This window comes from Microtus pennsylvanicus, chromosome 10 (assembly GCF_037038515.1).
Source record: "Microtus pennsylvanicus isolate mMicPen1 chromosome 10, mMicPen1.hap1, whole genome shotgun sequence".
Taxonomy (NCBI): Eukaryota; Metazoa; Chordata; class Mammalia; order Rodentia; family Cricetidae; genus Microtus; species Microtus pennsylvanicus.
Genome location: NC_134588.1, coordinates 23,232,117 through 23,260,098, shown reverse-complemented (window position 1 = coordinate 23,260,098; position 27,982 = coordinate 23,232,117). Strand labels below are relative to the sequence as shown.

Genomic DNA, 27,982 nt, shown 5'->3' with positions numbered 1-27,982 from the left:
CAGTTAGGATGCTTGACAACCAAGTGTGTGGAGTAGGAACTGCTTGTCATACCTGTTGGTGTGGAATGTGTCCATGCAGAAGAGTAGGAGGGTTGTACTGCAGGGGTTGGCCAAGTAGTGGATACCTGGCATCTCCTGAAAGTCATTAAAAACACATTTCAAGGCCGAGCAGTGGTGGTGCATGCCTTTAATCCTAGCACCCCGAGTTTGAGGCCAGCTTGGTCTACAGAGAGAGTTCCAGAACAGGTTCCAAGGCTACACCGAGAAACCCTGTCTTGAAAAATCAAACAAACAAAAAACCCCAAACAAACAAACAAACAAAAAAACCAAAACACACACACATACACACAAACCCAAAAAACTTTTCATGGTTCCCTCTTCTTGACTATAATGTACTTACCAGAGTTTGTAAACTGTTCAGAAAAAAGATAAACACAGAAAACATGTTTGGTGGGAAAGAGGTATTGATAATAAATGTATTTTTAAAATTTATTTGAGTGTCTGTATGTGTGTGCATGCTAAATAAATTATGAGGGAGTATGGAAGCCAGAGAACAACCTGTAGAAGTTAGTTTTTTCCTTCTAGTATGTGGTTACTGGGAATTGAACTTGGGGTCATTAGAACTGGAGGCAAGTTCCTTTAATTTTTCAATTGCTGAGCCATCTTACTGAACCAGACGTACTTTTTTTTGTGTTTCTAAATGAAAATATTCTTTAACTTCTTCAAGCAAGTGTAAGCTTCTGAAAGGAGAAGAGTTACAGTCGGCAGGGTAACACCTGAGTAGAAAGGACAGGGGAATAGGAGAAGGGATGGAGAAATTGCACTATGTGCCCTGAAACTATGCATTTATTATAAAAAAGTTTTTGAAGGTTTTTTTATTTTTAACTATATACGTAGATCACGTTGGCCTCAAGCTCAAAGAAACCCAACTGTCTTTGCTTCCAAAGAGTTGGTATTAAAAGTATACACCAGAAAACAGCCAACTTTTTAGTTCTGTGTATGTGTCTGTGTACATGAGTGCAGGTGCCCAGGGAGGCTGGAAGAGGGTATCATATCTTTTAGAGCTGGAGTTAAGGGGGTTATGAGCTGACCAACTGGGAACCAAATTCAGGTCCTCAACAATAGCAGTATTCTCTCATAACCGAGAAGCCATCTCTCTAGTTCCATCATTTACTTAAAAACAAAGTTCATTTATTTATTTATTTATTTTACTATTTATTGCGTGTGGGCATGCACTTCTCATAACACAAGAGTGGAGGTCTGAGGACAACTGCAGGACTCAGTTCTCTCTTTCCATCAGGTGGGTCCTGGGAAATCAAACTCAGGCTGTCAGGCTTGGCAGCCAAGTCAAGTGTCCTTATAAGCCAACCATTTGCCAGACTTTCCTTAGTGTTTCTATGTGCCTGTGTGTCTCCTTCAGTGGATAGGAAGCCAAGTGTCCCAGGAAACCAGAGGTGTTGCATTCCCTTGGAAATAGACTTACAGGCAGTTGTGAGCTAGCTGATTTGGGTGTTTGGAACCAAACTCATTTTCTGTAAGAGCAGAAGAACCACTGAGACATCTTTCCATTTACTTCTGAACCATGGCAATGTATTACTTATTAAAAGATAAATTTTAGTAGGGTGGTGGTGGCACATGCCCTTGCCCAGAACTTGGGAGGCAGAGGCAGGCAGATCTCTGAGTTTGCTGTAACATGAAGGGGGCCTGCTTGTTGGGGTTTCTGTCCTGCCCGGTACCCAACAGCTGGCAAGCCCCAAAGAAAATCACACAGAGATCTCTATGAGTTATAAAGCTGATTGGCCCATTAGCTCAGGCTACTTATTAGCTTTTGAAGCTTATATTAACCCATTGTTCTTATCTATGCTAGCCACATGGTTTGGTACCATTCTCAGTGGGCAGCTCACATCTTGCCTCTTCGGAGTCTGGGCAGGAGTGGGAGGAATCAACTTCCTCCTTCCCAGAATTTCCCTGTTCTCATCGCATCATTTCTATTTCCTGTCTGATATTCCCGCCTATACTTCCTGCCTGGCCAATCAAAGTTTATTTAAAAAATGATTGACAGAATACAGACAATTCTCCCGCACCAGTTTGCAGTCAGTTTGAGGGCCAGAGAGATGACTCAGCAGTTAACAGAAAGAGCTGCTTTTGGTTCCCAGAACTCACATAGTGGCTCATACCCATCTGTAACTCCAATTCTAAGGGGCCCTATTCCCTCTTCTGACCTTCACAGGCACCAATGCACATAGACATATATGTAGGCAAAATACCCATACACACGAAATAGTATTAAATAAATATAAGAATAAAATTAAAAAAATAGATACATTAAGTTTTTTAAAATTTTTTTATTGATGTTTATTGAGCTATACATTTTTCTCTGCTCTCCTCCCTGCCTCTACCCGCTCCCCTTCATTTCTCCCCCAAGGTCCCCATGCTTCCAATTTACTCAGGAGATCTTGTCTTTTTCTACTTTCTAATTCCCATGTAAATTAGATCTATGTAAGTTTCTCTTAGTGTCCTCATTGTTGTCTAAGTTCTCTGGGATTGTGGTTTGTAGCCTGGCTTTCTTTGCTTTATGCTTAAAAACCACCTATGAGTGAGTACATGTGATAATTGTCTTTCTGTGTCTGGGTTACCTCACTCAAAATGATGTTTTATAGCTCCATCCATTTTCCTGCAAAATTCAAGATGTCGTTATTTTTTTCTGTTGTGTAGTACTCCATTGTTTAGATGAACCACATTTTCCTTATCCATTCTTCGATAGAGGGGCATTTAGGTTGTTTCCAGGTTCTGGCTATGACAAACAAACCTGCTATGAACATAGTTGAGCACATGTTCTTGTGGCATGATTGAGCATCCTTTGGATATATACCTCAAAGTGGTATTACTGGGTCTTGAGGAAGGTTGTTTCCTAATTTTCTGAGAAATCCACACTGACATCCAAAGGGGTTGTACCAGCTTGCATTCCCACCAGCAATGCAGAAGTGTTCCCTTTTCCCCATAACCTCTCCAGCATAAGTTGTCATCAGTGTTTTTGATCTTGGCCATTCTTACAGCTGTAAGATGGAATCTCAGAGTTGTTTTGATTTGCATTTCTCTGATGACTAAGGATGTTGAACATTTCCTCAAGTGTCTTTCAGCCATTTTAGATTCCTCTGTTGAGAGTTCTCTTTTTTTTATTGGATTATGTGTTCTTTCGGTGTCTAATTTCTTGAGTTCTTTGTATATTTTGGAGATCAGACCTGTCTTTGTATATTTTGGAGATCAGATGTGGGGTTAGTAAAGATTTTTTCCCATTCTGTAGGCTGTTGTAATGTCTTGTTGACTGTGTCCTTTGCTTTACAGAAGCTTTTCAGTTTCAGGAGGTCTCATTCATTAATTGATTCTCTCAGTGTCTGTGTTGCTGGGGTCATACTTAGGAAGTGGTTCCCTGTGCCACTGCGTTCAAGTGTACTTCCCACCTTCTCTTTTATAGGTTCAGTGTGGCTGGCTTTATGTTGAGGTCTTTGATCCATTTGGACTTGAGTTTTGTGCATGGTGATAGATGTGGGTCTATTTTCATTCCTCTGTATGTTGATATCCAGTTATGCCAGCACCACTTGTTAAATATGCTTTCTTTTTTCCATTTCATCTTTTTATGCTTCTTTGTCAAATATTCAGTGTTCGAAGGTGTGTGGATTGATATCCAGGTCTTCTATTTGGTTCCATTGTTTCTCCTGTCTGTTCTTATGCCAATACCAGGTTGTTTTCAGTACTGTAGCTCTGTAGTAGAGTTTGAAGTCAGGGATTGTGATGCCTCCAGAAGTTCTTTTATTGTACAGGATTGTTTTGGCTATCTTCGGTTTTTTGCTTTTCTATATGAAGTTGAGTACCGTTCTTTTGAGGTCTTTGAAGAATTTTGCTAGGATTTTGATGGGGGCATTGTGTTGGATCTGTACATTAAGTTTTATAGATCCTCAAATTCACTCTTAATAAATCATAGATTTTTTTCTTTTTTTGTTTACTGAGGCAAGATCTATGTAACCCTGCCTGTTACTTACAATGTACACCATGGGGTCTCCAACTCAGAGATCTGACTGACTCTGCCCCACAAGTGTTGGGACTAAAGGTACTTGCCACCATGCATGCCTCCCAGCATTTCTACACTTTCAACAATAGGTACATTTACATTCTAGGTCTGGAATCTATTCTCATTTCCCTTTCAATGAAATATGTGCTTCTATATGTGTTCTTATTTATTTATTTCTCATTTTTAGAGACAGGGTTTATCTATGTTGCCCTGGCTGTCCTGGAACTTGGTAGACCAGTCTGGCCCTGAGCTCAGAGATCTGTCTGCCTCTGCTTCCCAAGTGCTGTGATTAAAGGTGTGAGCGCCCCCCGCCCAGTTTTTTATGTGTTTTTAGCATGTGTACTTGCTTAGAGAGAATGACTTGGCTTTTCACCATCCCTCAGCTCTCCAACTAATCTCAGACACAATGTACAGTGTGAAGAAACAAAACCACAACAGCTATAAACAACTAGAGTTAAGTATGCCACAATGATGAAATTAAAACAAAGCAAACTTACAATATACAGCAAGTTGCTTAAAAATTATGACACCTTAGATTTGACTGTATATGACAGAATTTATTCCCAATAGGTTAAGATTAAGACTGGGTTGGGTTAGGGGCTCTTCACCATTTTAATTCATTTATTTTCTATTTTAAAAATATGTAAAATATCATGAGTATGCATGATATACATATATCTACACGTGTATATACAAACAAGTGCAGGAGCCCAGAGGTGCTGGATTTCATGGCACTAATTTGGAAGTCATTGTTAGTTGCCTGATGTGAGTTTTGGGAACTGGGAACTGAACTGTTCATCTACGAGAACAATATGCACTCTTAAAAAACAAAAACTAAACAAACAAACAAAAACAGAAAACAAAATCACCAACACACTTTTTTTTATGTGTATGGATGCTTTGTCTGCATATATGTCTGTGTACCACATGCATGTAGTACTATGGAGGTCCAAAGAGAACACAAAATTCCCTGAAACTAGAGTTACAGAAAATTATAAACTGCCATTTGAGTGCTAGGAATGGACCTGGGATCCTCTGGAAGAGCAGCTAGTGATTGAACCAAGACCAAGGCAGTTGTTACAGAGGAAAACATTTAATTGTGGGCTTTCTTAGAGTTTCAGAGGCTTAGCCCATTATTACCATGGTGGGGAACATAATGGCACCCACTGTTGGAGCAGTAGCAGGGACAAACTACCTCTAACAAGGTTATACCTCCTAATCCTTCATATCCTATCAAAGAGTTCCACTCTGTGGTGACCAAGCATATATGTGTGTTTAAGGGGTCCTGTCTTTCTCTGTCCCCCTCCTCTCTCTTGCTTTAGGGTTTCTCTGTATAACCCTGGTTGTCCTAGAACTCACTTTAGAGGCCAAGCTGGCCTCGAACTAAGAGATTTACCTGCCTCTGCCTCCCGAGTGCCAGGAATAAAGGTGTGCACCATCACTACTTGGACATGTGCCATCTCTCTCTTACGTTTTTATAACAAGCATTCTTGTTTCGGATTATTGTAATTGATGGGCTGGCTAGGTGGCTCAATAATATAAGTGCCTGTTGTGCAAATGATCTGAGTTTGATTCCCAGAACCCATATAAAGGTAAAAGGAGAATTGTTTCACAAAGTTGTTCTATGACTTTTACACATAAGCTGTGGCTCATGTGTGCTCACCACCATGGCATACATGTACAGTAATAAAACTACGTAATAAAATTAAGAAATAAAGTAACTGAACTATAAAAAATTTAGGAATACAGAATTATAAAGGTGAAAATCATGCTGGAGAAATCACTTACTAGAAGAGTACTGGCTGCTCTTCCAGAGAACCTAGGTTTAATTCCTAGCACCCACACAGTGACTCACTCACAACCATGTTGTTCCAGGGGACCTGACACCATCTTCTTTCTGGCTTCTACAGGCACCAGGCATACATGCAGGTAAAATATCCATATTCATGAAATAAAATATTAATAATGAAAAAAGATTTTTCAAAAAGGAGAAAATACAAGCCATTCGGGAAATTCTATCAATTCTGATATTCTGGTATGTATGTTTTCAGTCTTTGTTCTATTATACAAGTGTGCTCTTTTTTTTTTTTTCTCAGAGACAGGGTTTCTCTATGTAACAGTCTTGGCTGTCCTGGAACTTGCTCTGTGGACCAGGCTGGCCTTGAATTCAGATATCTGCCTGCCTCTGCCTCCAGAGTACTGGGATTAAAGGAGTGTGCTACCACCGCCAGGTTGTGTGCTCATGTCTACTGTGTGTATAATATATAGTTCCTTTAAAAAGTGAGGTAGAACTAACATACGAGAAAAATGGATATTTGAAGGGTAGTTTGATAAATTCTGACAGTAGGAAGTCTATATAACCATGACTACCAAGAGCAAAGGATATTTACATTCTCCAAATAGTTACCCTATTATTTCCTTACCAGTTACTTCTACATTTCATTTTCACTTTCTGATTTCTAATATACAGATTAGATTAATTTATTAGGCAAATTTCATATAATTAGAACCATACAGTACACCTCCTTAAAAGTCTCGATTTTTGTTCAAAACAATGAATAAGACTTATATATGTGGTTGCTTTGCTCACTTATTTATTTTTAAAGATACTGTCATACTATGTATTCCTTATGACACAAGGTTTTTCTGCTAAGCAGTATTTTTATACACATAATTCATTCTGAGTGATAGATGCTTAAGTCGTGTCCAGTTTGGGATATTTATAAATCTTATTTTTGTTGTTTGTTTCTTGACAGGGTTTCTTTGTATAACAGTCCTAGCTGTCCTGGAACTTGCCTTGAAGACCAGGCTGGCTTTAATTTCACAGAGAGTCGCCTGCCCCTGGAGTGCTGGGATTAAATGTGTGTGTCACCACACCCTGTTTATAAATGTTCTTGTGAACATAGTTCATTTTTCCTTCCAGCTAGGAGTGGAATGGCTGAGCTGTGTGGCATGCTGTTAACTATAAGAAACCGCTTGTCATGACACGCAAATTCGTGAAGCGTTCAAGTTCATATTTTTTCCACATTCTGTATGTTGCACCTTGAACCCGCACACAGGGCTATTTCTCCAATGTACAATAAAGAACTCTTCCTGTGTAAAAAAAAAAAAAAAAGAAAAAAAAAAGAAACCGCTTCCACTTTCTGCAAAGTGTTTATATTCTATTATAGTCTCATCACTAAAATGAGAAAGTTGCTTTCTCTGTATTTTCAACTTTTGGTGTTGACAGCCTTTTTCGTCATACTTATTCTAGTGGGCATAAAATAAGGGCTCGTTCTTGTTTTAATATAAATTTCTTTAGCAATTGGCTTTGTTGATTAACTTATCAAGGGCTTGATAGAAATCTGTATACTGGTTTTTGAAATGCCTGTTTAACCTGCTTTACAAAAATCATATGGTGAATGCTTCCCCATTTAAGAATTCTTTTTTTTTTTTATAAAAAATTATGGGCAAATGTGTGTTTGAATCTGTGTATGAGTGCATGCCTGAAGAGGCCAGAAAGAGGGGTTGGACACCCTGGAACTGGAAGTGTGGGTGGCTGTAAGCCACCTAATGTGGGTACTAGAAAACCTCAGGTCTTCTGTAAAAGAAGTGATATACATGAACATTCTCTCCAGTCCCATAAATGATAAACAAATGGTTCAGGGATTAGCATCTGCTGCTTTTCTAAAGTACCCGAGTTTGGTTCCTGATGCCCATGGCAGGCAACTCAAAATCATCTGTAACTCAGGGACTCTCTGAAACTTTTGGTTTCTCTGGGTACCTGCACTCACAAACAAACACATACCCTAATACATCATTTAAAACAAAAATTTTCAAAGCATGGTTCTAATATAGAAACAGTGTACCAAATGGACAAATTATAATGTACCTATTTCTTTCCGATGGACATGTAAGTTTTCACCTTTTTCTTTTTTTGGGCCCTAGGTAAATGATTTCCACAGTAGCTATTAATCATCCCCCTGCCTATCTGTTCCTGTAAGCACATCGAGGTACAGTGACAATGACGAATTTTCTTTATTCATAAAGTGGGGACACATCAAATTTTGTATAAATGCTTACTAAATCAATTTCTTAACAAGCAAACTATAAACACAGAACAAATATAAAACATCGTGTACATTACTATGAGGGAATTACTAAGTTTCTAATTAAGTATTAGCACCAAGACTGATAACATAAGTTTGATCCCTAGAACAAACTCCCGATTTTCACATGTAGCACACAGTCATGCAAACTAAACAAATGTATACAGTTATACAGAGAAGAGTGACAGGTATCATGAGGATGGTTTACCGTTCTCTGAACCTGTGACAAGATTCAGGAACACTTACCCTGCGCAGGAACAAAAGGTCTAGCAAACTGGGACATGATGGAAAGTGGCGGTCCTGAGGGACGGATGGTCTTCAGTGTTGACAGCTGAGCTGGTGCTGGTGACTGCACTGGCGAAATGATGGGGCTGCTAAGCTGAGGGCTGTGCTGCAATCACAGTAGAGAGGGAAATTAGGCAGTGGGCAGGCTGTTGAAAAATTCCCATTTGGACAAATGTTTTATTCACTGAATAATAAATTGATACCTATTTAAAAAGTTCAATCATTATGAATAATCTTCACCTTCAAACACTAGCAACAGATTATCCCTATGCATTTGTGTTTACACATCATCGTTACAAAAATGAGAACAGACTATTATATTGTTGAAACTTGCTTTGTAACTTGGCAATGATGTTGCTGCTTTTGTAAGAATATATATCTATCTCAATCTTTTCTAAATTAAATGTTTACAAAATTTTATTTCAAAATAATTTCATCCTTGGAAAATAAGAGTATAATGCAAAGGATTCCTAAGTTTCCTAAATGGTGATTTTTTTTTTTCAGTCTTACTGTATAGCCCTGGTTCGCCTCAAATTCAATATGTAGACCAAGCTAGCCTCAAACTCATTTCTGATCTTCCCAACTCTGCCTGGGTTTCAGGCATGTGCTGCCATACCCAGGTTACATCTTCTTTATATTCATTTGCTTTCTCTCTTACAATTATATGACTTTGTGATTTGAGAACCTTCTGATATATATGCCAATATACCACCTTATGTAATCAGTAAAGTGCACTTACAAGATCATTGCAATGGTGCAAGATGACAGGAATTTTTCACTTCCATTATAATCTATTTTCTTTGAGGGCAATGACTTGAACCTAGGACCTCAAACATGCTAGGCTAGGACTCTACCAGTTAGCTACATCCACAGCTGACTGTTATGCTCTTGACCAATGTTTATACTACTTACTGATTGAAATGATGATGTGGAAAACAACATATGCATGTTATTTTTTTTCTTGAAAATAATTTGATTGAGCAGCTCATGATACTCCTTTAGGAGAAATTAATAAGTGTCTAGTCTCTAAATATGACACTTTCTACTTTATTATTTTATATGTGTGGGTATCTTGTCCGCATGTACATAAGGTAGTACTATGTGCATGCCTGGTGCCAATGGAGGTCAGAAGAGGGCATCAGATCCCTTAGAATTGGAGTTACAGACAGGTGTGAGTTGCCATGTGGGGGGTTGAGAATCAAATCCAGGCGCTCTGGAAGAGCAGCCAGTGCTCTTAACTGAACAGCCATCTCTCCAGTCCATAGCTATTTCTTATAAAACCTTATAGGACCACCACTAAGAGATGAATAGTATAATACTACGACCCAAACTACAGAGTTCTTTCAAATTTTGACAAAGGCCCGAATAATGTCCTTTCTAGTAACAGAGAAGCAGTAGAGTCCCCTACATTTCTGGAATTCAGACTAGAACCAGAGCTGTCCTGAGCTGGAGCTACTATGCTGCTTCTGCACTCTCTGATCCACACATTCTCTTTCAGAGAGCTGACATCTTTGAGGACTCGTTTCTAAAGTGTATTTTGATTTTTGTTTTTTCTCCCTGATATAGGGGCTCAAGCTCAGGTTGGCCTTGAACTCATGATTATCCTATTTTAGAGCTCTAAGAACTGAAATTATAGGCATGTATCACCACTGTACCTGGCTTGCTGTACCATTTTTTACTGGACAAAATCCCAAAAGTGGATTTGTAACTAGACTTTGTACCTTGTGTTTTAGAAAATGGGGAAATGTCACCAATTGGCATTCCAAAAAGAGTTGTATTAATTTATACTACAACTCAGAAACTCTAAGTGAGCTTAAAGCTAGGTGTTTGCGAACATTTTAGATTATGTTTCACTGAACTTTCCCAATTTGACATATGAAGAACTTTAAGATCAGAATGAAGCTCAGTGTCAGAGTACTTGCCCAACATGCATGTGGCCCTGGGCCTATTCCTCAGCAAACACACACACACACACACACACACACACACACACACACCAAACCCCCAAACCAAGTAAACATAGTTTAATTGTTTAATGGTCACTGGCCATTTACAGTTTGTTAGCAAATCTATACATAAACCATCCGTGTTTACTTAGCTATGATATCATCAAATGTACTAAAAATTATTTTTCTCCTACTTGGTCTTTTAAAAAGTTCTAGTGTCTAGGTGGACAAATGGCTCAGAAGGTAAGACGATTTGCTGTTCTTGCAGATTATCTAGATTTGGTTCCTAGTGTACAAGGTGGTATACAACTACCTGTAAGCACAGTTCCAGTAAATAAGACATCTTCTGACCTGTGTTGTGTACAGACATACATGTAGGCAAAACACTCATAACACTTATACACATCAAATCAAATAAACAAATAAATCTAAAAAAATTAAAAGAAAAAAATCCTATATAAGTGTGGTGTTTATAATCTTAGCATTTGGAGGCAAAGTCAGAAAATTTCAAGGCCAGCAGCCTGGCATGAATTGTGAGTTGTAGGCCAGCAACTACATAGCAAGAATCTGTTTCAAAACAAATAAATGATATTCTAAGAGAGAAATACCAAGTTACATATAAAGACAGGCCCTTTAGAATAACCCACCCCTGCTGTACAGAGGTACTGAGGAATACTGCAGTCTGAAGAGAAGACTGATAGACCTGAGAAGGCACAAGTAGTAAATCAACAACTCTACAACAGTTGATGATCAAAAGAGGCCCAAGAAAATACCATAACAAAGTAACAGGAATTAATAAGCATGTTCATAATAACTCTCAGTATCAATGACATAAATCCCCCAAATAAAAAGACAGATTAGCAGACTGGATTAGAAAACAGGACCCATTTTTTTTTTCTTTTTGCTGCCTCCAAGAAACATACCTCACTATCAAAAATATACACCAACTTGGGTTGAAGGATAGAAAAAGGTATTTCCTGTTGGGCATTAGTGACTCATGCCTTTAATCCTAGCACTAGGGAGGCAGAGGCAGGCAGAATTCTGTGAGTTCAGGGCCAGCCTAGTGTACAGAGTGAGTTCCTGGACAGTCAGGGATGCACAGAAAAAACCCCATCTCAAAGAAATCAAAGGGGGGGTGGGATTCCAAACAAATTTAAGTAAGAAACAAGAAAGGATAGTTATTCTAATATCTGACAAAGTAGACCTCAAACCATAACCAATAAGAGGCAGGGAAGGACTTTCATAGCGATTAAAGCAAAACCCTCCAGAAGACATGTCAATTCTTTTCTTTTGAAAAATAATTTACTATTATCTTATATGCATCGGTGTTTTGCCTGCAGGTATGTCCATGTGAGGGAGCCAGATCCCCTAGAACAAGATACAGGCAGTTGTGAGCTGCCATATGGGTGCTGGGAACTGAACCCAATAGACAGGTCATTCAGACAAAAACCAAATAAAAATCGGTTGCCAAATGACACTATATATCAAATGCATTTACACAAACTTCCATCAAACATTAAAGAACATACTTTTTTTTTTAGCAGCCAGTGGAACTTTCTCCAAAATTAGCCATATATTAGGACACAAAGCAAGTCTCAACAAATTTAGGGAAACTGAAATAACATCCTGTCTTCTTTTGGACTACAAAGGAATAAAGCTGGGAATCACAGCAACAAAAACTGCAGAAAGTACATAAACTCATAGAAACTAAATAACCCACTTGTGAATGAAAATTAGTTTAAGGGAAAAATCAAGAAAAAAGTTAAATGTTGGGCAATGGTGGTACAAACTTGTAATGTCAGCACCCAGGAGGTAGAGGCAGGTGAATCTCTGTGAGTTCGAGGCCAACCTGGGCAAAAGAATGAGTTCCGGGATAGCCAGGGCTACACAGAGAAACCCTGTCTCGAGAAACCAAAAACCAAACCAAACCAAAATAACAAAAAACTCCACAACATACCAAAATTTATGGATATAATAAAAAGCAGTTCCGAGAGAAAAATTTATACCCCTGAGTGCCCTACATCAAGAAGGCTTCAGAGATCATATATTAAATATGAGCCTTAGAAAATGTTGTCTTAGAAAAAAACAAGAACACACACTATCAAAAAAGAGCGATGGAGCATGAAGAGTTGGCTCAGCAGGTAAGAATGCTACTGCTCTCGCATAGGATCCAGGTTTGGAATATATGTAAAAATAATAACTAAATAATTTGATGAGGTGCACTGAAGAGGGAGTAGAAGGGGCATGGAAGGAGAGTTGGAGGGAGAAAATTATGTAAATTAAAAAAAAATGCCAACAGCCGGGCGGTGGTGGCGCACGCCTTTAATCCCAGCACTCGGGAGGCAGAGGCAGGCGGATCTCTGTGAGTTCCAGACCAGCCTGGTCTACAAGAGCTAGTTCCAGGACAGGCTCCAAAACCACAGAGAAACCCTGTCTCGAAAACCCCCCCCCCAAAAAAAAAAAGCTAATAGCAAAAAAACCTAAACCACGAATAGGTTGGAGAGATGGCTCAACAATTAAGAGCACTTGCTGTTCTTCCAGAACACCTGGATTTGATTTTCAACACCCAGACAGTGACTAACATTCATCTGTAACTCCAGTTTTAGGCGATCTTGATTTTCAACACCCAGACGGTGACTAACATTCACCTGTAACTCCAATTTTAGGCAATCTGGCACCCTCCTCTGGCTTCCAAGTGCACCAGGCGTGTAGATATAAATACACATAAAATAAACAAGTAATTAAAAGATAAAGACTTTTTGTAAAAAGGTTAATTTCTCTACTAAATATCCCATTTAAACCACATAAGTTGCTTTTTAGACATCTATACACCATCCTCTGGGCCTAAAGTATTGGTTAAATTTAGGTTCAAAAGGTATTTAGATTTGTTTTTGTTTGTTTGTTTTTTGAGAGGTCTCACTATGTACCTACCCCTGAGCTGGCCTGAAACTCTCCAGAAAGACTAGATTGACCTTGAACTCAGATATCTGCCTGCCTCTGCTTTCAGAGACTAGGTTCGATTTTTACTTTCCTTTTTCTTCTCTCTCTCTCTCTCTTTTCTTTTGACAAAAGCACATTTTAGGTGACTTGTACTTCCTCACATATCACATTAAAAGATAAATATTTGAGTCACCTTTAGTGATTGTGACAACTGATGAGTACAACTGTTCACTAGGGTCAAAGTTATTTGCCTAATCTGTCTACTTTAAAGGTCCCATTAACATTTTTATTTAATGGTTTTAGCATGCTGACAATTTTTACTTGTTCTTTGTTGACAGGGTCTGAAGGCCAAACTCACTATATAGCTAAGACAACTTTGTACTCCTTGTTTTCCTGTTCCAGCTTCCAGGTGCTGGGATTATAGGTGAGTAACACCATGCCTGGTGTGATGGTTTAAATAAGAATGTTCCCATAGGCTCACTTTTTAAAGTTTGATCCCTAATCCATATAACTGTTTGGGAAGGATTAGGAGATAGGCGTGTCACTGGAGGTTCACAGCATTCCCAGTTTGTCCGTCCTCTCTGCCTTGTGACTGTGAATGAAAGCACTAAGACACTGCTCTACCACCATGCCTGCCTGTCATCACGGACTCTAACCCTCTGGGACAGCAGTCCCAATAAATGATTTATAAGTTGCCTTGGTCATCGTGCCTTTTCATAGCAATAGAAAAGTAACAAAGACACCTGGCGCTTCAATCTTCTTCTTTGCCAAACTTGAAATTCTGCTTCAGCTTTCTGAATGCTGCAAATTTAAAGACATGAACAAGTATACCCAGTTCTCTTTTGATATATTTTAGGTCAAATTTATTTTGAACATAAATAAGTTGGCAAATAAAAGTGAGGTATAGAGATCACGAGTGAGGCCAGGCTAGGCTACAGAAGACCTTATTTTAAAACTTGGAAAATAGTATTCGGATACTGATATAAATGTCTGGAGTAAGGACTGTTCAAATGTCTCTATTAATTTTAGGAGGATTTCAAATGTGATGAAAGGGTTGTTTCTAACTAACAAACCAAGTCACTTAGAGCTTTAATCTCAGAAGCAGAGGCAAATAGAGCAATTTCCAGGTCACAGGACTACACAATGAGACTGACTCAAAAACAAACAACAAATAGATAATGAACACATATCTTACCTGAACAACATTATCTATGTTGCTAAATTCCAAACACTTCTGCCCTCTCTGATGGTCACAGTAGTATTTGTTTTGTTTCCACTGTGGGGGTGAGTGCGCCCGGGACTGTGGATTGTTTGGTAGGTTGAGCTGCATCATCACCATTCCTCCACCAGGGGGCTGCTGTGGCACAGCTGGAAATCAGGAGAATTGGCACACTGAAATCAGCGTGTTTAACACTAGGAAAACAACATGATCTTCAAATTTCTGAATCAGATTCTAGAACTATGTATATAAGCCAGATTCAAGCTCTCATGTAGCCTGCTACACATAAGTGGTATGTTAAAAAAACAAAAAAACCCCACTTCAAAACAATAAAAAAACCAAAATAAAAAAGGCAGGAATTCTTTAGACCTAAACATCTGAAAGAACCTAGTAGAAAACAGCATAAAATATATACTTTATAAATGCTCCTAATTTTTAAAGTAGATGTTTTCCAAATAAAAACAAATTTTATGAGTATTTTGCCAAAAATAAGGGCCAGGCCAGTCATGGTGGTGCATACTTTTAATCCCAAAAGAGGCACACAGATTTTTGTGAGTTTGAGAACAGCATGGTCTACATAGAGTTCTAAGACAGCCAGGGCTATTTACAGTGATAAACCCTATCTCAAAAAAACCAAACTAAACTAAACCAACAGGAAAATAAAACCAAAATTAAGAGGAAAAGTTACACTTGTACAGGGTGAACTAGCAGAGAAAATATCGCCCAGGGGTCAGAGAGCCCAATTTTAGTACTCTGAAAAAATCTGCCCCAGAAAATAATTTCACCTCTTTTAGTTTGCTTTCTCACTTGAAAAAGGAGGTTAGCCAAGACTAATAAGGTTGACTTTATAGAGTTGGAAAAGTTGTATATATGTAAAAATACCTTGCTGAGGGCTGACCATATTGCTCAGTGAGTAAAGGTGCCTGTCGCCAAGCTAGATAACCTGAATTTGATCTCTAGGACCTACATGGGGGAGGCAGACAACTCCTGAAAGTTGGTCGCTCTCTGACTTTCACATGCTTATCATAGAGTTAGACAGACATTCCTAATAAACACTTTACTAACTGTTCAGAAGATAAATAAACAGGGGTACCTTCTTATTTCTCTTGCATAGATACTACTGCTACTGCATTTAAAATTATACTTATTTTTTGTGTGTATATATGTACCCTGTGTGTACAAGGGTACATGCACTGAGTCATGGCACATGTAAGGAGATAGGACAACTTCTACCTTGTTGAGGCAAGGTCTTCAGCTGTGCTGCATACTCCAAGCTTCGTGGCCCTTGAGCTTCCCAGTGACTCTGCCTTTAATTTAGCATAGAAGTACTGGGATCACACGTGTGCCACTACATCCAGCCTTTTTGTTTGCTTCTTTTGTTTTTTTGTGGGTGCATGGCGGGGTGGTGGTGGTTGAGACAGGGTCTTATAAAATGTGACCTGCCTGGCCTTGAAGTCAGAGATTTGGTTACCTCTGATTAAAAGTGTGCACTACCACATCTTTTATTTTATTAAATGTATGTTCCACGGATCAAGCCTGGATTGCCAGGCTTAGGTGGCTAGTGCCTTTACCCACTGAGTCATATCCTAGGTCCCATTTTAGTAGCAAGTATGTGCTTTACCAGATATCTATAATCTATAATATAAATCTATGCCCCGATTAAGGACCTTAGTTGGTACTATAGTAATCCCAATGGTGGTTACAGTTCCCTACATATAAAACCAGCTTGACTGGGCAGGATGTCTCAAGGTCTCCTAAGTGTGAACTGAAAGTGGCCCAGGCTGGATACAGCCACAGTTAGTCATTTACTGTTTATCTGTCAACAAACTATCACGGGAAAATGCAGTGTAATGCTAAAGATTTGTATACAAGCAGAGAGAGGCATTAGAGCTTTTCAAAGACTTGGAGAAACATTTGACAAAGAGAGGATCTGGGGGATAGTCTTTCCTAGATGGAAAAACAGTAAAATAAGTACTTCTGGTGTGAAAAATTGCATTTTGCAGCCCCCAAGAGGCTGAGAAAGGAAATTAGCCTTGAATTTGAGGCAAGTCTGAGGCAGAATGAGCTGTAGGCTAGTTTGGTTTTAAAGAAAGACACAGTCTCAAAAGGGAGTAAAAAAAGAAAAAAACATGCAGTTGTAGTAAGAAATTAGGTTCTGTGCATCTGAGCATGCCTGTGTAACTGGGAGGCTTGCTAGTGAGGAAGGGAAAAGGGCAGTATATTTGAGTTTGTTTTTATGTTATATGTATGGTGCTTTGTCTGTGTGGATGTATGTGAGTGCACTATATGCATGCAGTATCTGAGGACTTCAGAAGAGGAGAATAGATCCCTTAGAACTGGAGTTAAAGCCAGATGTTAGACATGACCTGCACATGCTATCCTGACTCAGCACAGTACATGAGTCATCTGAGTGCATGTCAGCAGTCAACTACCCTCAAATGAATGAACGCGAATCTATGTCAGCTGTTAGGCATACCTGCACACTGATGGCCTTGGAGCTGCTGAGAACTGCATGGTGATGTGGTTCGAGGAAACTGTACTTGTTCTGACCCTGGATGCTGTAAGTAACCAACTGCAGAGCTACAGGGTAAAACACCAAACACAGAAAACAGTACAATGAAATGAAGATAATTAAAAAGTCTGAAATAAAATTCCTTCAAATGTATTTAAATAGATGTATTTTTCAAACTGGCAGGCAGGAGTCAAACCTCATTTAACTCTTTGTTCTGTGATCACTCAGTAAAAACCACTTTACATTCACAGCACTGACCAATATACTGCAAATTTTACGATGATTCTAACATTTCTATTGTAGTGATCAAGTAGTGATTTAAAAAAAGAAGTCACGCTACATAGTGGTGGTTCAATATTTTCTCTTAATCCCAGCACTTGGGAAGCAGAAACAGGCAGATATCTGTGAGTTCAAGGATAGCCTGGTTTACAGATCAAGGTCCAGGACAGCTAGGGTTGCACAGTGAAATCCTGTCTGGAAAAGAAAAAAAACAAAAACCCCAAAACAACAACAAAAAAGAAATCACTAATTTATAAAATAAAAAAGTGATGTAACTGGAGTTCATGAAGTACACAAAAGAGAACGTGATTACGATGGGTAGTGGGGAGGGGCATTTGGGAAGATTTGGAAGGCACAAAGGGAAGGGAGAAATGCAATTAAGTTATAATCTAAAAAAAAAAAAAAGAATGGACAATTTGACAATAATGTGACTCAGAAAAGAAATGTTGTTTCTTGAAAAATGTAGTAAGCTGGGCAGAGGTGGCACATATCTTTACTCCTAGCACTCAAGAGGCAGAAGGAGGCAAATATCTGAGTTTTAGGCCAGCCTGGTCTATAGAGTGAGTTCCAGGACAGCCAGGGCTACATACAGAAAGCCTGTCTTGAAAAAAACCAAACAAAACCAAGAATCAAAAAAAAAAAAAAACAAAGAAAACAATTCAGGACCCAGGAATAGTGTGGGCCCCTTTTAGGTAAATCTTCCCACATCAATTGAGGTGAGCTAGACAACAATACCCTTACCCATAGGCATGTCCAAGGCCAGTCTGAGCTAGGTATTCCCTCATTAAGACTCTCTTCCAAAGAGATTCCGAGGTAACAACCTAGCTGACAATTAGAACTAGCTATGGTAATAAATGATGAGGTTTCAGAGCCTGCTTCTTAGCCTCCTTCGTCAGTGCTATATGTCATTCTTCAAACTCTCAGACCATGTCTGACCCAGCGATTTGAGACTAGAGCCTTTAATCCATTTGCCTGAGTCACTCAGCCTTAGTCAGTTTGCTGGTACCTCAGCCCTAAAGCTGAACCCCACCATGTATTGTCAAAGAGAGGGACAAGCAAAAAATTAGCATTAGTCATGAAAGGTTCAGGAATGTCCCAAAATGTGGGAGAAGCCTAGTGAGGGCTCCTCAGTACCTGGTAACAGGAAGTACATGAGGAAATAACATGCCAGGTCAGGCCTTTAATCCTAGCACTTGAGAGGCCAAGGTGGGTAAATCGCTGATGTTGAGGCAAATCTAGACAGTAAGTTCTTGGCCAAGTACGACTACATAGTGAGACCTTTAAACAATTACTTTTTATAAAAGGATATTATTTATTTATCATGTATATAGTGTTCTGTCTGCATGACAGAAGAGAGCACCAGATCTAATTACAGATGGTTGTGAGCCACCATGTGGTTGCTGGGAATTGAACTCAGGAACTCTGGAAGAGCAGTCAATACTATTAATCTGTGAGCCATCTCTTTAGTTCCACACAATTACTTTAAAAAAAAATATATATATATTTTGAATAAAATACTCTGCCTGCATGTGTACCTGCCCCTGAAGAGGGCACCAGATCTCATGAAAGATGGTTGAGCCACCATGTGGTTGCTAGGAACTGAACTCAGGAGCTCTGGAACAAGAGTCAGTGCTCTTAACTGCTGAGCCATCTCTCCAGCCCCACACAATTACTTTTTAAGAGATTTATTTATGTGTAAGTCAGCCAGAGTTGTAAGCAACTGTTAGCTGCAAGAAGTGGGTGGTGCTAAGAACCAAACTCAGGCTCTCTAGAAGAGCAACAGTTCTTAACTGCTGAGATGTTTCTCCAGTCCCTACTCTCATTTTTAATCAGGTGTGGGTGTTGGCATATAGGTAAATAACTGCACATGAATGCAGGAGCCTGTGTGGGCCAGAGGCATTAGGTCCCCCAAAGATGGTGTTGTAAGCCACCAAGAACTCTTTACTGTAATGCCATCTTTCCAGGCTCCATTTTCAGAGATTTTAAAACCACATTAATTTCTATTTTCAAAGGGCTGGAAAATTAGTTTATATAAATCTTTAGAAATTATTAGAAAAGGGGCTTGAGAATGGTTCAGTAGTTAAGAGCACAGCTTTTCTTACAGAGGATCTAAGTTCAGTACCCAGTACCCACATGACGGGTCACAACCACCAGTAACTTCAGTTCTGGGGGATCCAATGCCCTCTTTTCCTCCTGGGCATCGCATACATGTGTTGCACTTACGTACATGCAGAAAAACATACACACATATATAAAATAAAAATAAATAAATCTAAAAAATTACCAGATAAATAGCATCATACATTTTTTGCTTTATAATAGAAAATTATTTTAGTAATTTAGTCAACTGTAGGCCTCTGGTGCAGCACACCACACTCCTGTGCACGGGAGGTTTTGTAGTCACACTCACCTTAAATTACTTTGTTGGCCAGGTGGAATGACACTGTAGTAGACTGGCATTCCTGTTGTGGGCAGAGATCCTTGATTAGACTGGTTAGGGAACACAACAGGCTGTTGGTAAGTCTGATGGGCAATTCCTTGGGAACCTTGAGGCAGTGAAACCTAAAATTGGAAGACAATTAAATACAAAAATGTTTTTCTAAACCTTGCAGATGTTCATGTCCAGTTCCTATGAACTTGTAAAGCACTGGTAGATAGAAGCTCACCACAATACTACCCTAACAGTTTATGTGTCCTTGGACCAGCTGTTTTGGACTAATATAATAGGCTAAGTGTATTCAATTTTTGAAAAACATGATTTATTCTTTTAAAAGTTATTTAGAAAAAGAAGCCCTGAGCAAAAAGATGATCATGTGACAAGGAAGAGACATCCAATTTACCTCAGGCAAAGTTGACAAGGATTCAGGGAGCATATCAGTGAAGCACACTAGGTCAAAGTGAGAGCTATGGAGCTTTGATTGTCCAAAAGAGGCCCCATCTCCTCATTTGACTACTTAAGAGACACTAAGGGCCCTCAGTTCCACATCAGAAAAGCTGGAAGTGACTCTGGAAACTGCTCTGAGCAGAGAAAGAACATCTAAAGGAATGAGTACAGCAAGCATCTGGGAAGTGGATTTTCAAATCACTAAAAGCAACTGGATGGTCATGTTAGATCTTAACACTCTACTTCAGTTCTCCAGCTTCTAAATCATAAACCACACAGGCATAATAAGGTATCCTGATTTATAAATGTACCATAAAATTATAGTGGGTTGTAGTGATTTTATTAAATAAATCCAACAGGTGTTGTGCAACCATTATGGGCAACATCTCTGTTTTAGTAAATTGACTGTACTTACATAATTTCTCTATAGTTTACTATCATTCTAGGCTAGTCAGCATCACACAGTAAAACCTAGTCTTTTGAAAAAAAAGACTTAAAATTAAGTTTAAGTCTTATCTCTAAAATACAACTTGTAACCAATCATCTCAAAATACAAAACTGTTAATTACTTTCCCTTTGGTGCAATTATTCCAAATTAATCAAACAAATAATTTTGTCTGATTTATCCATCTTTGTAAAATATAACTGAAATGTCTTTCTGTTTACTAAGGAGGTATATAATGTTTTGAGATTATTTCCAGTTGAATAAGTTAAAGTTAAAAAGGAAAGCTTTATCTAGTTGACTTTGTGTGTACATATATTGTACACTGAAGACACAAGGTGACACTGTGTGTACCTCAGTCACTCTCCTTGTATTTTTAGACAAAATTTCTCACTGAACTTGAAGCTCACCAATTCCAGTAGGCTGGCTGGACCAGAGCCCTCATGTTTCCATCTACCCAACACTGAAATCACAGGTGTGTACTGCTGCCCCTTGTTTTGTGGATGCTAAAGATGGACCTCAGGTCCTGATAATTACACAAGAAGCAGTAGTAAGGACTGAGCCATTTCTCTAGCACTCAAATGTATTTTTTAACAAGGAAAACACTTGCCAGAAATGGTGGCGAATGCCTTTAATTTCAGCACTTGGGAGGCAGAGGCAGGTAGATCTCTGTGTGAGTTCAAGGCCAACCTGGTCTTCATAGTGAATTGTACATAGTGTGACCTATAAAGCCAGACCTACATAGTTGGATTCTGCTTAAGATTATGTGGTATCCACTACCTCTAGGTCCATGCCAGTTTGAGTGGCCAGCACTGCTAACTGGAGCCATAGTGCCATCCAGGTCCAGGCTGCTGCAAAGGACCATGTCTGGATCCATGGTCCAAGAGCAGCTAGGGTCTGTGTGGATATTCATGGCTGGTATTGCCACCAAGAGCCATGTGGATGTCAGGGGTCTGGGCTGCCACCTAGGGCCATTTTAATGCCCAAGGACTGAGCATCTGCAGGACCATATAGATCTGAGTAGTCTGCATTGCCACCCAGGAACATGGTGTTGCCCTGGCATGGGTTGCTGTGGGAGGCTATGTGTGGGTCCATGACCCTGACATAGTCCAAGTCAGTGATGAGGTTTGCCACAGAAAGCAGTGAGGACAGAGCTGCAGAGTTGGCCATGCCCCTCACTGGCTGCAGCTCTAGGGAGAACTGGTCCTCCTACCTGTCACCAACTGCAGCATTTGGGAGAGTGGGTCCTGTACCTCACCTGGGCAACACAGTATGGATGCAAGTGAGCCAACCCTGAAGGCTTGAGAGTGGCAGAGCTAGCCCCACTATCTGTCATGCAGTGATGTTGGCAATGGAAAGATTCCCCTTCCCAACCTACATCACATGGGAAAAGCTGGTCTCAGGGTCATGAGAGTGGGAGAGCTGATCTGGCCCCTCACTGGCTTGAGCACTCAGTAGAGTGGGCTCTACACCTAGTCTGGGCAGCATAGTAGAGGTTGTTGACACAGGTGCAGGTGATCAGACCTGGTGATAGCGCATGGGAGTTCAAGTTCCATCCCTCATTTGCCATAGAGTTAAGTGGGCAAGGGAGAGAAGACCTCTCTTCTCCCCAAACCCTTGTTAACTGTGGTGGGTGGGAGAGCTGGGTCTGGGGTCATAAAGTCATAAGAGTGGGAAAACTGGCACTGCACCTCACCTGAGCAGTTAACTGTGTGTTTAAAAATATATGTAGGCTTGGGAAAGAAAAGAAAAAGGATGGAGAAAGTCCTTTAAAAAGAGATAGAATAATTAAAAAAGCCTAGTAAAGATAGAAAGTACAGAGTCTGAATACTGTATGTTAATGTGTTATCGTTGAATTGTTTGACTGCTGAGGAAGGAGCAACAGCTGCTAAAGACATTTGTTTATAAAAAGTGTTGGATTAAACCAACCTATTTATTTTAAAAATATCTCGACTTCAAAATTTAAGTCAAAAGGTATGTTACTTTGGCAAAGAGGTTCTGCTTTTATATGCATAAGAAATGAGAGGCTGTGGATTCATTCTGGGATAAGAAAAATCAGGTTTGATCAAGGAAGACGCCCTCCCCTTAAAAATTTCCAATAGGAACAGACTGCCCAGATGATCCAACTTCTTGGAGTGCCTCTGCTGCAGTTCCCCAAGTTCTACATCCATAACGACTTCAAAGTGACTAGTTGAGGTGATTCAGCCTCACAGAATACTCCAGTCAGGATTTATCATACTCCTAAATTTTCTCAGGGTCCCCCAAAGATTATCAGTACTTCCAATCAGCAGGAAATAGCCTAGAAAACTATGCTCACATCCCTCCCCATCCCTCAAAAAACAAAAAACAAAGAAACCCCCAAACCAGATTATGGATGTTTGTCTTTATTTAGAGTGATGATTGCAAGTTATTATGGAAAATGGTCAGGAAAAAGCTAAACAAAGGAGATTAGATTATTGATGGGAAATGTCTTGAAGGATCCAGAATTTCATAAAAAAATCATGTCAATACCAAAGGTTTTAAAAAAAGACTCTTCCATCACCTGGCAACAAGCCACTAAAATTATATGGAAATGTCCTACTTGTTCTTTAAACAATCAAACACACTACCTGCAGGAAGTAACAACCCAAAGGGTACTCAAAGGAATGAAATCTGGCATATGTGTTCCATTTTGTAGAATTTGAAAAACTAAAATATGTACACTATACCATTGATACCTATTCAGACTTTCTTTTATTCTTTTTGTTTGTTTGTTTTGTTTTTCGAGACAGGGTTTCTCTGTAGCTTTGGAGCCTGTCCTGGAACTAGCTCTTGTAGACCAACCAGGCTGGCCTCGAACTCACAGAGATCCTCCTGACTCTGCCTCCTGAGTGCTGGGATAAAAGGCACTTGCCAGGACTGCCCAGCTCCTATTCAGGTTTTCAATGGGCAACTGCTTTGAGTTTGGAAAAGGCTAATTTCAGTAATCATACATTTTCTAGAAGTTATGGCCATCATGGGTATACCTATAAATAAAGACAGACAATACTCCAGCACATGTCTCTAAGAAAATGAAACACATTTTTGCTTATTTAATATGAAGTATATTACACATGTACCACACAACTCTACAGGGCAGGAGGTTATAAAAAAATCAAATCAAACTCTAAAAGATATGTTAAATAAACAGAAAGGGATGATAAATACCCCCAGAAATAGACTGCATAATGCTTTATTAACTTCGAATTTTCTAAATACCAATGAGAAAGCAACTATACCTGCAGAAGACATTGGATACTTAAAAAAAACTAAGGCATTAAATCAGCCAGTAAACTTTAAAGATTTATTGACTTCAGAATGGAAAACCAGGACATGTATTATGTTGGGGAAGGTTTTGCTTTTGTTTTCACAGGAGAAGAAAAGCTATGGATACAATCAAGATGGATAAAGATATGATTTGAACAAGAGACACCTCTTAGTTAGAAGAGATGATAGTTCATCAAACAGCATGGCTGTTTAATCTAAACTAACCTATAACACTAACAAATGCTTTTCATTTCATCAAAATTAACTTGCCAAAAGAGAATCTCCCCCAAATTAGGGTTGGGGTATGGTTTTGTTTCTGTCTTTTCAGGAGAATAAAGGTACCCAGCCAAGGAATCCAAAGAACACCGGACAAATGAGACATCTGAAGAAAAAGGAGAATTTTTTTTTTGAAGTCGCTTACTTGTACTTCCTGCTTACTCAGTTAATGATGTTTCCTTTTCCAGGTCTCTGAGGGAGCTGAAGACTAGATAGACTAGATGGTTATAGTTTCATTGTTTACCAGCTGCAGAAAAGAAATTTACTATGTTGGGAGGCATCAAAAGATAGTTTTGGATGGTAATGCAAGTTATGATAGAAAGTAAATTAGGTACAAGACTTTGAACTCACTAAAATAGGACAGATAATGGAGTATTTTCTCTGAATTTGTCAAATGCAAACGGACTACATAATGTTGATCTGTCTGTATATATTTTATACAGTTATTGTACTTATTATATATAATTTTTCTTATGTTAGTTATAGCCTTTTTATTTTAGAATTTTCCTTTTATAAAAGGGGGAATGTAGGGATATTTTGTTCATGTTTTAACAAATAAAGCTTGCCTGAAGATCAGAGTGCAGCACTAAGCTACTAGTGACCAGGGAGTGGTGGCACATACCTTTAGTCCCAGTACTCAGGAGACAGAGGCAGAGGGATCTCTGTTGATTCAAGGCCATCATGGCTATATTAAGATTGAATCTGTCTAAAAGAGAAAGAGAGCTCACACAAAGGTGATCAGAGCACTTGGGAACCACACACCTTTAATCCCAGCACTAGGGAGGTGGAGACAGGAGTGATATGGCTGGGAGGAGAGAGGAATATAAGGTGAGAGGAGACAGGAACTCAGTGTGGTACAAGATTTAAGTTGCAGTCTGAGGACAGGATCTCCCCTTCTGTCTGAGCACTGGTAGAGGTAAAATGTTTCTCTAGTGGCTGGCCGCACTGTTTCTCTGGTCCTTCAGCTTTCACTCCCTAATATCTGAGTCTGGGTTTTATTTATCAAGACCAATTAGAATTTGGGCTATACAATACATATCTAGGAGGAGTCCCAAGGAGGAATATTAACAATTCAAATATTTGAACAATAGTATTGGTAGAACAGCAGAAGCCAGAGGTATCGAACCAGATCAATGCACCATTGCAAAGAACACTTACAAGATGTATGGACTAAGGGGTATACTGTATGACTCATGGGGAACACTATGGCTTCCATGCAGAGATTTCCTTTTTTTCCTTTGTCTTTGTTTTGACACTATACTTTTAAATTTTTTTGTGAGGGGGTGGGTGGGGGAGGTCAAACAGACAGATGCCAGAGGCAAGGGGACAGGGAGGTGAGTAGAATCAGGATATATGATGTAAAATCCAAAAAGTGTGGCTTCAGAACATGATGTGGGATGTCCTTCTGTATATGGGTTGCTTTTATTGGTTGATGAAAAAAGTTCTTTTGGCTAATGGCTTAGCAGAGTAAAGACAGGTAGGAAATCTGAACAGAGATATATATATAGAAGAGTAGGCCGAATCAAAGAGATGCCATATAGCTGCCAAAGGAGAAAAATGCCAGAACCTTACCAGTAAGTCACAGCCTAGTGACGATACACAGATGAATAGAAATGTGTTAATTTAAGCTAGAAGAGTTAGGTAGGAATACACCTAAGGCGCTGGCCAAACAGTGTGGGAATTAATATAGTTTTTGTGGAATTACTCGGGTCTGGGCAGCCGGGAAACTAAAGCGCAATCTCCGTTCACAAGAACACACTGTTAAGGACAAATCATTCGCGTGGCCTGTTTTTCAGATGATAGTTTATCACTGTTGTACTCATCTACTCAAAATGGTAGAAACATGACAAAGAAAGCTTCCATTCACAGACGGCCACAACACTTTATCATTTACTTTCATATTTACCCAGTGTGAGGATTGCTTGATATACAACTTGTAAACAAAGACATGATATAGTACAAGCTTAATGTTTTAAACTCCAGAACTACAAAACCAATGTTTCTCTCCAAAAACAAAACATAGAACTATTTTCAACATCTAGCTCCATTTAAAAATTATTATACCGACTGGGTGGTGGCAGCTCACGAACCTTTAATCCTGGCACCTAGGAGGCAGAGGCAGACAAATCTCTAAATTCAAAGCCAGCCTGGTCCGCAGAGTGACTTTCAGGACAGCTACATACAGAAACTTTGTCTTGAAAAACAAAAAATAAAATAACAACAACAAAAAACTATACTAACAAAGCTATACCTTATTTAAAATAACATTTTTTAAAAAATATTTATTTATTTATTATGTATACAATATTCTGTCTGTGTGTATGCCTGAAGGCCAGAAGAGGGCACCAGACCTCATTACAGATGGTTGTGAGCCACCATGTGGTTGCTGGGAATTGAACTCAGGCAATGCTCTTAACTGCTGAGCCATCTCTCCAGCCCAAAATAACATTTCTTGAAAATAGACTGAGTCTCTAAAAACTAAGGGTAAATCTCTTTTCCCTGAATATTTAGAATCAGACGAGAGTGCTTGATGCTCTGGATTAACTGTAGAAGGCAGTGGTTCTGGCTAGGGATGGAAGGATTATGTGACTAAGTCAAGAATGGATGGTTTTATAAAAGGCACAGAGGACATAAGGGAGAAAAAAAGAGGTGAAACTACTTTAATGGTGTTTGTTTTTCGATCCCTATATATTACTAATAAGCTGCAAAGCCAGATACTCCAAACTACTTCATCAAAATTCCTGCACAATTCCACATTGCAAATACTTAACTTTTCTGGAACTATAAGGAATATGCTTACATAATCGCTTACATCCTGCTCCATCCTTTGAATATCTTTACAACTAATTTATGCCTGGACTTTTCTTGTAAAAATATTTGAAGGTTATTTTTAAATAAGATCTCTCTGTGTAACCCTGGCTAGACTGGAACTATGTAGATCAGACTAGTCTTGAACTCATAGACATCCACCTCTGCCTTCTGAGTCATGCACCACCATGATCAACCACTAGCTGAAGGTTCCTAATATTAGCATCCACGTACACCTGGCCCTGGCCCTCGAGGACCTAACACCCCTGTCCCTTTAAAAGGAGAAACCACCTACTTCCCTGTCTTTTTCCTCTCTTTGTATCTCCTTCTTTCCCTTTCTCCCTCCTTTTCCACAGCTCCTATCCCCAGAGGCCGGTCTCTTTCCTCACTTTTTTCCCTTTCCATTCCCTTTCTCTCACTCAAACTTCCCAAGTAAGCTCTGTCTGCATGGCATGTCTGTCTCTCACCTGACATGGTTTAGACTCTCCCGCCAAGAGCTCTCTCCTGCACAGAACCCTAACACCTAACTTCCCAGTCTTTGGCAGTAGGCCTTTCACATGCTCACTGCTTCACTTGTAGTTTCTCTGTTACTAGTCTGTTCAACAAGATAACCAATTTGCTTACCTATGTTTAGATATAATCTATGCACATTTTTAAAGATTTATTTACTTATTATGTATACAGTATTCTCAGTAAGTTTAAATTTTTATTTCAATAACAATGACCTTTGGACTCTTCTTAATATTCCATTGCTTAGCTATGGAAAACCGGTAGGCTAATAGATTCAACCCACTTACAAATTACTTCCTATACTGGTTTAGTTTCTATTGTCAATTTGATATATGGGGAAGAGGAACTTAAAATGAAGAATTGCATCCATCAGACGGCAGGGCTGTATGGTGGCATTTTTTTGAATAAACTTATTGATGTATGAGAACCCAACCTCTGT

General features: G+C 39.2%; 1 protein-coding gene across 9 annotated transcripts in view; it reads right to left on the bottom strand.

Annotated features, from left to right (window-relative positions):
* R3hdm1 (R3H domain containing 1) overlaps nucleotides 1-27,982 on the bottom strand; it is a 97,833-nt gene that overhangs the window by 2,046 nt on the left and 67,805 nt on the right. For all 9 annotated transcript variants that reach the window (XM_075987801.1, XM_075987799.1, XM_075987804.1 and 6 more), the window contains 5 exons: nucleotides 19,749-19,900; nucleotides 17,024-17,127; nucleotides 14,524-14,696; nucleotides 8,404-8,548; nucleotides 53-135 (listed from right to left, as the gene is read on the bottom strand). In XM_075987801.1, coding sequence (XP_075843916.1) covers nucleotides 53-135; nucleotides 8,404-8,548; nucleotides 14,524-14,696; nucleotides 17,024-17,127; nucleotides 19,749-19,900 — 657 coding nt within the window. The remainder of the gene's footprint in view (nucleotides 1-52; nucleotides 136-8,403; nucleotides 8,549-14,523; nucleotides 14,697-17,023; nucleotides 17,128-19,748; nucleotides 19,901-27,982) is intronic.